The sequence below is a fragment of the Meriones unguiculatus genome, chromosome 8 (genome assembly GCF_030254825.1).
Source record: "Meriones unguiculatus strain TT.TT164.6M chromosome 8, Bangor_MerUng_6.1, whole genome shotgun sequence".
Lineage (NCBI taxonomy): Eukaryota > Metazoa > Chordata > Mammalia > Rodentia > Muridae > Meriones > Meriones unguiculatus.
In genome coordinates this window covers 72,348,311-72,361,403 of record NC_083356.1, presented here as the reverse complement: position 1 = coordinate 72,361,403, position 13,093 = coordinate 72,348,311, and the positions used below count along the sequence as shown (strand labels likewise).

General features: G+C 48.0%; 1 protein-coding gene and 1 non-coding gene across 2 annotated transcripts; both read right to left on the bottom strand.

The window, feature by feature from the left end:
* Positions 1–2,259: 2,259 nt before the first annotated feature.
* On the bottom strand, positions 2,260–2,450 carry LOC132656105 (U2 spliceosomal RNA). Its single transcript, XR_009594046.1, has one exon. It is a non-coding gene; the product is annotated as a U2 spliceosomal RNA (small nuclear RNA).
* Positions 2,451–5,147: 2,697 nt separating this feature from the next.
* Coq4 (coenzyme Q4) lies at positions 5,148–12,909 on the bottom strand. The gene is made up of 7 exons (XM_021643678.2): positions 12,693–12,909; positions 12,484–12,615; positions 11,171–11,267; positions 10,588–10,690; positions 6,659–6,788; positions 6,086–6,179; positions 5,148–5,703 (listed from the first exon to the last, which is right to left on the bottom strand). The coding sequence occupies exons 1-7, from the start codon at positions 12,760–12,762 to the stop codon at positions 5,532–5,534; spliced, it is 798 nt and encodes a 265-aa protein (XP_021499353.1). The 5' UTR covers positions 12,763–12,909; the 3' UTR covers positions 5,148–5,531.
* Positions 12,910–13,093: the final 184 nt, after the last annotated feature.

Genomic DNA, 13,093 nt, shown 5'->3' with positions numbered 1-13,093 from the left:
TCTGTAGCGCTTGCTTTTAAACTCTATTTTACTTGGGGTGTTTAGGCCTCTATCTCCTTTCCAACACCCTAATCCTAAATAGGAGAGAGAAGGTTAGTGTGGAGAGGGTGCTCGAAGGAGACTGCTTGCTGCGTCTGCTGTTGCCAGAGATTGGTATAGCCCTAAAAGAACCCATTGACCCTAAACAGCTGGGAGAAGTAAAGAGGTCTGCGGCCCCCTTTCCCGACCAACCTTCTCTCTCCTACTTAGGGTTAGGAGGTTGGAAGAGAAAAGCTTAAAGGAACCCCAAATAAAATAGAGTTTTAAAACGAGCAGTACACCAATCAACCAAAAGAGACATGCGGGGAATGATGACATACACTCCTCCCACTACCACCATACATGTGGCTCCTATGGCACACATATACCTTAGTCTACTCAAGAGGCAGGGGCAAACAGGTCTCTATGAGCTGGAAATCGGCATGCTCTACATAGTGAGTTCCAGGCGAGCCAGGGCCACAGAGACCCTGTCACAAAGTCAAACCACAAAATGCCAGGGGCGTGGGAGCTGGTCTAGCAGTAGGGAGAACTTGCTGCTTCCCAGGGGACCTAAGTTTGGTTCCCACACCCAGCAGCCCGCAATTGCTACAAGTCCAGCTCCAGGTATCTGAAGCCTCTTTTAGCCTCTGCAAACATACACACACATGCTTATATACATAGAAACACATATTTGTTTCCAAAACAAAGGAAGGAAGGACCAGGCCAGTCTAGGCCATATAACATAGCAAGACTTTGTATCAAATAAAAACTCTGAGCAGAAAAATCATGCATGCACAGGGATTAACAAACAATGTAGATCCTTGTTGAGTGAGTGAAAGGGAGACTGAGGCTATGGTGACTAGTGAGTGTAAATATACTTTCTCGGCTGACTATTGAGTTCAGCTATAAGGAAGTTTGCTGTCTGCTTACCAGACTTGTCACAGTGGCCAAATTAAGGCAGTCTCCCACAAAATACCAGGCTAGGTCTGAGGTGAAGAAGCCAAACACAGAGGTAAAAGACATTCTGCCTCCAAGCTGCTTGGTGTGAGTGGACACAGGGAGGGTGGGTGAAGACAAATCTGGATTAAGCCGCCCTTCCCCACATTCTGGCAGTTCATCTGCCTAACACTCTTCCTGGTCTGTCTCTTTCTCTTCTGGTCAGCCACAGCTAGGATGGAGTCCCTGGCCTCAGAGGCCAGGCTTTCACAAGCCACTCTCCCAGAGCACAGAGCATATCCAAACCTGTTGAATAGAAATCCCTCCTGTGGCTGGTAAGAATTCAAGGTGACGTAAGTGGGGCTGGCACAAGGACCCTCAGCTGGCCTCAACTCTGAAGCCAGAAGTGGCACTGTCTCCGTTACTGCTTTTGACGGTGTTGTCATCCTCTAGAGTGCCCTGGGAGGTGGGCCTCTGAGCCTGCCTATGGGGATTATCCAACATAAATAATAGCAGGAGACCCTATTGTGGGTGGGGTGATTCTCTGGGCATCAGATTCTGGACTGTAGAAAATGAAGAAAGCTAGTCAGGCATGGTGGCCCATGCCTTACTCCCAGCACTCAGGAGGCAGAGGCAGGCAGAGTTCTATGAGTTCTATGCTCTTCAGGCTAGCCAAGGCTAGTGAGATCCTATCTCAAAAATAAAAGCAAGAAAAAAAGAGAGCTAGCTAAGCTCTTGCATGCTTTCCTTGTCCCTGTTTCCTGATTGTGCATTTGACCAGCTGCTTTTAAATTTTTGTTCAAAAAACAAACAAGCAAACAAAAAAACTGTAAGCCAGAAAAAAAGCAGTGTAAGGGAGAAATGGATGATTTTGGCTCACAGTTTCAGTTATCACAATGGGGAAGTAAAAGAGCAGGAGTTTAGAAAGGCATCTGGTAGAAAGGGGAGGAGGCCCTCCCCAATCAGTGGACTTGGAAAGGGGCAGGGAGGAGATGAGGGAGGGTTTGGGAGGGAATGAGGGAGCAGAAACAGCTGGGATACAGAGTTAATAAAATGTAACTTATAATAAAAAATATAAAATAAAATAAAATAAAATAAAGGCATCTGGTAGCCGGGTGTGGTGGCAACACTTTTAATCTCAGCACTCTGGAGGCAGAGGCAGGAGGATCTCCAAGTCTGATCTACACAGTGATTTTCAGGAAAGCCAGGTTACACAGAGAAACCCTGTCTCAAAAAACATTTTTTGTTTAGATTTATGTATATTTGTGCTTGTGTATGTGTATATGTATATATGTATGCATGTATTTATTTTACACCATTCCTGGAGGTCCTGCAATACCAAGTCAATGTGTGGAGTGGACAGAACAAGCTCCCATTCCAACTCCTAGCTTCAAAAATCCACTTAATATATTGTCCTTGGAGAGAGGATGTATCAGCTATTAAACTGATAAAAACAGATACTATACTTGATCTTAGTCAAAAGTCCAAGAAGCGATTAGATATGTTTTTCCTGCATGTGAGTGCTTGGTAGGTCAAAAGAGAGCACCAGGTCAGGAAAGGCATTGGATTCCTTGGAAATGGAGTTATAGATGGTTGTGAGCCACCAAGTGAGTACTGGGAACTGAACCAGGGACCTTTGCAAGAGTAGCAAGTGCTCTTAACCACTAAGCCATCTCTCCAGTCTCCAGTTGCCTTTCTTTTCTTTCCTTTTTTTTTTTTTAAGATTTTATTTATTTATTATATGTACAATGTTTTATCTGTATGTAGACCTGCATGCCAGAAGAGGGCACCAGATCTCATTATAGATGGTTGTGAGCCACCATGTGGTTGCTGGGAATTGAACTCATGACCTCTGGAAGAACAGCCAGTGCTCTTAACCTCTGAGCCATCTCTCCAGCCCTTTCCTTTTTTTATTTATAGATTTTTTTTTTTTTTTTTTTTTTTTTTGAGGCAGGGTTTGTCTATGTAGCCCTGGCTGTCCTGAAAATCACTCTGAAAACCACGCTGGTCTGGAACTCAGAGATCTGCCTATCTTTGCCTCCAGAGGGCTGGGATTAAAGGTGCAATCAGCACTTCTGGCTCCCAGATGCCTTTCAAAGCTCCTACTGCTTTTACCATCCCACTAAGATGGACAAAACTGCGAGCTAAAATTAACCGGTTTTCCTGGAGAAGGGAGGAGTCACTGCAGGGCTCAGCTCCCTCTCTTTGGCCCTGCCATCCTTTACAGGTTTCTCTACAACAGCTGTATGGGAGGCTGCTTTCTTCAGGGTACTTTATCCCTTGGTCTGAGGAATGTCTTAGTCGGCCTTCTTGTGTCTACCAAGTGTCCCTCAGGGGCGAAAAGGATTGTGGAGGATTTCCGAGGACAGAGATGGTCCTGACACTTCAGCAAAAGGCTTAGCTTAGGCCGACATGGTGGGTGGGCTCTGACATGACCCCATCTGCTCCACAGTTAGGATCTAACATGAGCATTGAAAGCAGTAAACTAACCAGGAAGGGCTCTGTGAATTGCAGGGCTCATAGGTGTGTACCAACTACACTCAAATGTTTTCCTCATACACATTCTGCTCCTTTGGCCTGAGGAGCTATGAGCTGTAGCAATCCTACTTTGGTCTGACTTTGCCAGTGGGGACTTCAGAGCTCTTCATGGAACTTCTTGGCCAATAATAACTTCTATTTCCTAAGTGCTAATGATGTACTAACAAGTACCACCATGGGCCATCTTACGAGCAACAGGTGTTTGACGTTCCTTTTAAAGTTGGGAAAGAGAACTTCAGGAGACTGCTGCAAGGAAGCACAGCAGGTCAGTGGTGGGGCAAGGCCTGTCCTGGAGCGCAGCGCCCAAGCACAGACAGGTATGTGCTACTTACGGTGTCGTGTGAACCCGTGGTGTCGGGAGATCACGCCCAGGACCCCATGCAGTTCATACAGTGCCCTACAATTGAGCCATATCCCCCGTACTTCATTGTTCATTTTAATTAAAAAAAAAAAAAGATTTATTTATATGTGTGAACATTTTGTGGGCATGTATTTATATGTACCACAAATATGCCTGGGACCCACAAAGATTAGAGGATAGCATTAGATCCCAGAGTTAAGGATGGTCATGAATCACCTCGTGGGTGCTAGGAATTAAACCCAGGTCCCCTGTGAGAGCAACAAGTGCTCTAAACTGCTGAGAATCTCTCCAGCCCATTTTTTTTCTTGGGGGTAGGGGGTTCGGGTGAGACAAGGTTTCTTTGTGTGGCCCTGGCTGTCCTGGACTCACTTTATAGACCATGCTGGCCTTGAAGTCACATCGATCTACCTGCCTCTGCCTCCTCAAGTGCTGGGATTACAGGCATGCGCCAGTGAGACCACCTCCAGCCCATCATTTTAAATAGTTTTCACATTTTATTTTGCACATGAGTGCACGTGTACGCACATGGGATGTGGTCAGAGGACAGCTTGCAGAAGTTGTTTTTATTTTTTTTTAATAATTTATTTTATTTTATGTGCATTAGTGTGAACGTGTCAGATCCCTTGGAATTGGTGGTATAGACAGTTGTGAGCTGCCATATGGGTGCTGAGAATTGAACCCGGGTCCTTTGGAAGAGCAAACAGTGCTCTTAACCACTGAGCCATCTTTCCAGCCCCGCAGAAGTTGTTTTTTACCTTCCATTATGTGGACCTTGGGGATGCAACTCAGATCTTCAGGCTTGGTGGCCAGTGTTTTTACATTTGTAAGCCATCTAGTAAGGCCTGTTTTGTTTTGTCTTGTTTCAGTTTTGAGGTTTCCTTTTGTGTCAGTGTACACGTGTGTGGACATGAGCATGTCACAGCAGCACTGGTAGTCGCCATCTCTTTCTACCCTGTGAGTCCTGGGGACTGAAATGCCATTGTCAGGCTTGGTGGAAGTGCCTGTACTGCTGAGCCATCTCACTGGTTCAGTTGGTTGGTTTTTATCAGGGGAGGCTCAAACAGCTTTTTCCTTTGGCTCTTTCCATAGGCACTATCATTCTTCCTCTGCTGATGTCAGAAGTCTGGCTTAGAAATAAGAAGGACCTGTGAATTTTCAAGGCTAGGGACTTGATTCCTAACCTGCTTGACTTCAGACCCAATGACAGCAACAAGCAACTGAGGTCCAACTTGGGAAGGAATTGCCCTCTCCAGCACTTCAGGCTAAGGGAGCACTAGGCCAAGGAAGACCAGTCTAGGCTGATGGGAGCTTTATTCAGACAGCAGAGACACCTTCTGCTCCCCATCACTCTTCTCAGAGCTTTGGAACAGGATGTAATAGTCAGGTCTTCGAAGACAGCTTGCCAGAATGTCCTGTCAAGAGTAACTGTTCCCACCTGCACAATCCAGTAAGATCCAAGATGATTGTTCCAAGCACACATCTTGCTCTCTTTGGATAGCTCACAGCACTCCGGGGCCCCACTACCCTGCCTGCTGTCTGGACTGGCCCTCAAGGCACATGACAACAATGCCTATAAAAATCATGATAAATGACACTATGAGTTCAAGGTTCAAAGACAAGAAAGGAAGGCAGTGGGTAAAGAGGCAAGTTCAGCTTTCTCTGTGAAGAGCAGCTCTGGCTAGGCCAGGCCCTGGACAAGTTTCGGGGGAGGACTAATGCCCAGCTCCTCCCGCAGGGCTGTCATGGACTGTTCCCAACGCTGCTCATAGTAGATGTTGAGGAAACACGGGGCCCTGCGCCCGTTCTGAATTGCCCAAGGGATCAGCTCAGAAAACAGTACTTGTAGGCTCCTGGAGGACAGTGGAGGGAAGAAAAGACATTAAGGTCCCCAAGGGTGCAACACACTCTGTTCTCAGTCAACCTTCCTTCAGACCTAAGCAGACCTCAGTGAGGAAAGCCTCACAGCACACACCCTGAACACGATGAAGCTCAGGTTTAAATATAGGCCTGTCCAATTCCAGAAACCTCACCTTCATGCTGACCCTGTTCATTCTGATCCAGCCCTGGACGCCTGGCTCAAGAGACCCCGGGGTTCATTGACTCAGTTTTCTTTTCTGCCTTATTATTCCCATCTTTGCTTTCTGGAGAGGCTTGAGGTACCTGCATGCCCATTCCCACACTTCCTGGAGCCCCAGCCCTTTGGAGGTCTCCTTCCATCCCCAGAAAACTTACTGAGCACGGAGGCGGAGAGGTCCGAAGAGTGCTCCCAGGATGCACATGGGTAGGCCAGTCTGCACAGCCTCAAACCACTTTACCACAATCTCTCCTAGAGGTGAGGGAGAGGGTGGAAGGTGAGCAGGTGATGGGGGCAGGGAGGTTGGAGGGCCCCCAGTGAGGCATGCTCTCCTTTCGTACTTCTAGGGGTTGTTTGGTGGGGTGTAGTCCCATCCTATATGGGCTGTGGGGCATTTGGCTAGAAGTGAGGGAAGGTCCAAGAGGGGAGTCATGGGGACAGCATGCAGAAGATCTCAAAGGTTAGGCTGACAGTGGTCTATTCAGGCCCAGGGAGTTGCTATGGTTTCAGAAGCAGGGATCCTTGGTGTCTAGATGCTGAGACGAGGGCTGGGAGGCATGGATGAATGAGGATGCATGGCAGGGATGCTACCAGGATGCATACATAATACAGAAGGCAGGAACTGGGCTAATTGATAAAGAAGAGGCACGAACTGTGATCCTGCCTGGAAGACAGGCCCGGCAGGGGACCCCGCCACTGCCTACTCAGTTGGCTATTCTGCCAGCACTCACCCAGCATATTGGTTGGCATCCCCAGCAGCGTGTGGAGCATGTCGTGCACCTCACGGTATCTCTGGATCACATAGGCTAGTTCCTCGTCGTCCACGAAACGCGTAGGTGCCCGTGTGTCTGGAGAGACCCTCTGACAAACACAATCCCTCCTTGGACTCCTTCCCATCAGCCCCCAGAGTCCCACCGGCCTGCTGGCCCGACACCACCTTATTTTCACTGTTCCCACCAAACTCATACACTATCTGAGATCCCTGCTGTTTTTACCCACACCTGCCCACAAGGAAACCTCAGGGAAGAATTACTGCCGCCCCTCCCCCACCTTCTCAAGCTCACACAATGCTGGCAGCCTGTTGGAACCTATAGCTTTAGTGAGGAGAGGCGGAGTGGGTTTTGTAAGACAGAAAGTTCTGGGATTAGCCGCACAAAAAAAAAAGAAGAACATACTAGGAGCTAGGGAGATAGCTTGGTCAATGAAGTGTTGTATTAAGTGTGAGGACTTGAGCTCCACCCCTAGCACCCACACAATTAAAAAAAAAAAAAAAAAGGTAGTTGCTGCACTGTGCCTGTAATCCAGCACATGGAAGGCGGAAACAAGAGGCCAAGGCATCCTAGGGCTTGCAGGCCAGCCAGTTAGCCAAACTGATGGACTCTAAATTCAAACAGGGCCTGACTTGAAACATAAGGTTGAGCCAGGCGTGGTGGTGCATGCCTTTAATCCCAGCACTCAGGGAGGAAGAAGCAGGCACATGGCTGGGAGTTCGAGGCCAGTCTGGTCTGCACAGCGAGTCCAGGACAGCCAAGGCTACACAGAGAAACCTTGCCTCAGAAAAAAAGCAAAAACAAAAAACAAAAAACCCAAAACATAAGGTTGAGGAAGACACTTGATGTCAAGCTCTAGGATCCACACATACACAGACACACCTACACACAAACATGTACACACAAAATAAAAACACTGTTGCTGAACTGTAAACTTAAAACGGCTGCAGTGGGGCTGGGGATGTAGCTCAGTTGGTAGAGTGGGGGCCTAGTATAGCCCTGGCACTGCACAAAAATGAGCACAGCAGCACATAGCTGTAATCCCAGCAGCTGGAAAGTACAGGCAGAAGGATCAGGGGTTTAGGATCATCTTTAGCAACATAGAGAATTTGAGGCCACCCTGGGCTATAAGCCTGCCCAAAAATCAAAATAAAGAGGCACACACCTAAATGTTATTAAATTAATTGTTTCCTTTTATTCAAGGGGCCATTAAGAAGCTTTAAATTCCCATGTGGCCCATTTTACTCACTGTTGTGGCTCTGGTGCTTGGTCCAGGACCCAGATGAATAACTCCTTTCTGTTGTTTTATAGAGAGTCTCTTGCTGCCTAGCCCTGGCTGACCTTAAACTCCTGGCAATTCTTCTGCCTTGACTTCCCTAATGCTGGGATTACAGGTGTGTATACTCCCAGCAAGGGTAAGGAGGCTGATCACCCTCGCCTAGTCAACCCTGCTTCTCTGAGTTGCATTAGTACCTCAACACACTTGGGGCCAGCCTAACTGGCCTGCTCCAACATGGCCTCAGCTTACCCAGAAGCTGATGGAGTTGAAGTGTTTGTTGCTTCAGGGCAGCCGGCACAGTGTTGTTTGGTGTTAACCGATGGCCAAGCTGGGTCCCAAGACATTACATCTGTGTGCCGATGAAGCACTGCCTTCACTGAGGGCCTACTATCTGCCAACTATATATGACGTCCTTTACATATATTGTCATGTTTTGCCCTTACTGTAATCTAGGAGGTAGATGCTATTACTAACTTGAGAAACAGGCGAGAAAAATGCGGCTAGGAGGGTAAAGCGTGGGGCCCAAGATCGTACAGCTGAGGTGCCTGGAGCGGCCTGTTGGTCTCCACATCCAGTAGTCCTGATATCCATTATCAATCAGCCACATTAGTGCCCTGAGGATGAAGAATCTGTCCTCCGTCTGCAGAGGATTTGTGCAGGGCTGTGAGACTGGGAAGAGAGGCGGAGCATTACCTCTGTTCCTTTAACTTGCCAAAGTATGACACTACCTTTCAGCAATGCCAGCCTTGGCTCCTGTGGCTTTACCTTGAACCTTCCTCTTAATTTTGTAAGACTCATGGTGTTCCTTCCCCTTCTGTGGTGATTGATTTCCTTGTCCTGGAAGTGCCAGATCTCCAGACAGCCACTATAGTAGGGAATATGCTGGGTAAGGTGCCCAGGACAGCCCTAACAGAGCTCCTCCCCGACCTCACCACAACAGGACTAAAGGCTGTGGAGAATGCCAAAGCTGGTCCTCCCAGGGTGGCAGTTGGGGCAGGTTTCTCACTGATGAAACAACCTGCAGCCTGGTGAAACTAGGGCAGGGACTACTCTGCCAAGGCAAAGGTGCTAGGAGAGGGCAAGAAGCAGGTTACTGTCTTGAGGCAATGCCTTTATGGAGCTGTTGTTCTCAGCTGCACATCAGAGATCTTTACAATGTCCAGACATTTAAGATTGTCACCACTCCACTGGATGGATGAGGGAGGCACAGGACAGTTTCCCAACCAAGAATCCCAACCCACAGCATCAGTAGCGTTAAGTCTAGGAAATCTTGTTCCAGAGTGACTCTTAGTCACCCACATCCTCCCTCAGCCTGGCTGGCTTCTGGATGGAGAACCGTTTAGCTTCAAGGAGATGTGCACACAATAGAGGGAGGGGACAGGTGGAGTAGGACAACTGGATTATATGGTTCTTTCCTTTATTTTGATTGAGAGTCTCTGTGTAGCCCTGGTTGTCCTAGAACTGTATAGACTAGGCTGGTCTCGAACTCAGAGATCTGCCTGCCTCTGCCTCCAGAGTGCTGGGATTAAAGGTGTGAGCCACTGTGCCTGGTTCTAAGGTTCTTTCATCAGTCAAGCTGTATTACTATTTTGTTTTAAAAGTTCCAATGACTTTTAATGGCTGTTACAAGATGCAGTTTCTTTCCCACAGCCCCAGTATAACCATCAGCCTGCTCCTTCCCCTGTTCACACCTCAGTGTTCTATTTATCTATGTACTTATGCTGGGGACGGAGCCCAGGGCCTTATGCTGGCCGAGAACTATCTACCACTGAGCTATCCCCCCAGGCCCTCCGATGTTTTGTTTTGATAATTTATTCTTTTAATATACACAGTGGGTGTTTTCATGTGTATATGTCTATGTACCAAGTGTGTGCCTGGCCAAAAGCTCACTGTGTGAGCAAGGCTGGCCCTGAACTTCTCTTTCTTCTTCTCCTGTACAGCAAGTTCATGCTGGGGACTGAACCCAGGACTCTGTGCATAAACTCTACCAACTGTACTATAGCCCTAGACTGCTACATTTTCATTTCATTTTTAAAAACTACTTTATTCCAGGTCTCTCTAATAAGAGCACAAGCTCTGGGAGGACAGAGCCCTGGCTCACTACACCACAGCACGTAGACCGATGGGTGGCAGGTGCTGAGTAGTGAGGCTTTGATTGCTGGGAACCCCTGTTCCTCCCACTAGCTGCCTTGCCTGGTGCTGGAGAGTACCAGACTGGCCACAGCACAGTGGTTCGGTGCATAAGCTGGGGTGGAACACTGCCCTGGGTCATTCTGGCTATAAAGTTACCAAGTTGTTTCACTGTTCCATGTCTGAGTCCTCATCTCTTGCAAGAGGGTGACAATAGAACACACTAGACAGGGTCACTAGCAGGATCTAGCCAGATCATGTACCAGCCTGGCAGGAGGTTAATAACCACCAGCATTTGGTGCTAGTATTTGGGATGACATTCCCAGCCCATTTGTCCATCCCATAGAAAAAATGCAAAGCCTGAAAAGCACCTCTGCCTTAGTTGGCAGCTTTGGCATCCTCTTGTCCTAGACTATATCCTCCCATGTCACTCCTCTGTCCTTGTTGATAAGTGCTGGATGCACAGAGGCTGGAAACTCACATTAACATCCAGGAAGCGAAGATACTCACGGCCCAGAGAACCTTCAGGCAGGCTCTGGAGCTTGCTTAAGTCAAGGGTGGACAGTGAGATCCGGGGACGATCTCTGAAAGACAGATTGTCGGAGGTGGGACTGGGTGTGTGTCAACCAAGGCTAATGAAAGGGCCACATAAAGGAAGTTGGGGTGGGCATCAGGCCACAGGACATCCATGTAGCCACATAAGCCCTTGTGGAACACTGTAGTATTAGGGACTGTGGAGCCCATCACAAACCAGGGCTGAGCTGGTGCCTTCAAAGGCATGATCTAGCCAGAGAAGAAGGGCACAGATGCCACTGCAGGGAGGTGATAGTGAGCGCACATTTGGAGAGGAACAGCTGGTTACTGAGAGCCTAATGCAAGCAGTCTTGTGGCTGGCACTGGACTAAGACAATGTATTGCACAACCCAGGAGATCCATTCCACATGTGTGTGTTCCTGGTACTGAGCAGGGACCCATGCACTACTGGGCAGTGCATCCATCCATGGTCCTCTGAAGATGAGGACTGACATACCCCTACCAAACGTCAAGACAAAGTTAGGACCTACCGTAAGATCTGGGCACCCTCTGGATCCTTCTTCATCTGGTCCCTGAGGAATTTCAGGGTGTGGCATCCTGTGGTCTCTCCCAGAACTGCAACCATGTCTAAAAGGTCAGAAATGGGCAGATGGAGGATGGAATCCTTTTGTTTGTTTTTTGTTTTTGAGACTGTCTTTGTAGTATAAGCTGTCCTGGAACTCAGTATGTAGAACTGGAACTCAGGCTTGCTTCAAACTCACAGAGATCTTCCTACCTCCACTACCCAAGTGCAAGATTAAAGGCATAAACCACCAGGACAGCAAGCTCCTCCTCTTCCTCCTCCTCCTCTTCTTCCCTTTTGTCTTGTTTTTTTGTTTTGTTTTGTTTTTGAGGCAGGGTCTTTCTACATATGTAGACTTGGCTGTCCTGGAACTCACTTTGTAGAGCAGGCTGTAGCTATTATTCTTAACATTACTAATCTGTTGGAATATGGAATCAACAGAAAAATGAACTACTTTCATATCCCATTATTGTAACAGAGTATCAGGTTTCTACTGATTAGTACCAGCCCTGAGATTAAATGCTGATGAAAGGCTGATATATCTGTGCTGACAGAGGGCTTGCTTAGCTCACTTGAAGCCCTGAGTTTGGTTCTTAGATCCACATAAGCTGGGCATGGTGGCACACATTTGTTAACCAGCATTCAAAGGAGGCAGGAAATCAGGAATTCAAAGTCATCCTTGATAGAAACAAGAAGCAAGCTCAGTCTACACGAGACTTTGTCTCACCAAAACAACAACAACAACAACAATGGTGCTAGATTTGAGTCCAAGTGCAGTCACTAGATAAGGGATCCTATATAAACCACTTCATGTCTTCTCCTCTTCCTCCCATCTTTTCTTTCTTTGAACAAACACTAGCCACGTACTGAATAAGAAGCCAGTCTTGAACTGATTCAGCAAAGAAAATCCTGAAAATCACGATCCTTGATCTTAGCAAGTTTACTACTCAAGAGAATGTTGTACTATGGTGTGTACACGTAAGTCATTCAGTCCAGAGATTAATATGCTGGCTGACACACTCTCCCAAGAATTACAAAAAGTCAGACCTGTAGATGTCACACTTCCTTCCTCCTCTCCTCGCTCTGCCCAGCAGACCCACAACAGTGATTTTGGCTAGAACTTGGCACCTGATTATCATAAACGTTCCTGGGGACTAAGAGCTAGACGCAACCAGGTTTGGGTACCCGCGACTGCCTGACTCTCCGGTTACATAAAACCAAGGCTTTGACAAAGGTCATGACAAGCCCGAGCTTTCAAGGGCGGGGAGCGAACGTCCTTACCGTGGCGATAGGGGTTGTAAAGCGCCATTCCGGCCGAGCCCGCGGCCAGCAGCATCTTTTGCAGCGGGGTGGTGGGGATGTGGTCTGGGTACAGCAGCGGGGCGCCATGGCTTCCGGCCCTGAGGGGCACATCTGCGTGGCAGGAGAGGGGTAAAGGTGAGAGGAGCCGGGTTCCTCCAATCGCCGCGCACACCGGGGTAGCTGCTCACCTACAACAGGCCGCGAACTGTGTTGGAGACTACGGCGGAAGCACAGGGAGCGAAGCAGTAGGGTCGCCATGGCAGCGGATGTCCGCGGTGGGTGGGCGGGGCTCCACTGGCACAACGGAAGCCGGAGAAGTCTAAGTCGACTCCGTGGGCAGTCTTCATTGTTTCCTTTTGAACGGAAATGTAATATGGACAGGTCCAGAAGGAAAGCCACTGTCGTAAGCCAGCGTTACTGATAGCGTATGTCCGTCAATTCAGCACATGAAAGTTGGAAAGATCAGTTCAAAATCCTTTTTTGGCTATTTAGTAAATTCGAAGCTCAAAAACCAAGCTCAGTGTGAATTAACCCTGTCACTCCAGCACTTGGGAAGTGGAGACAGGAAAATCGGGAATTTTCAGCAACA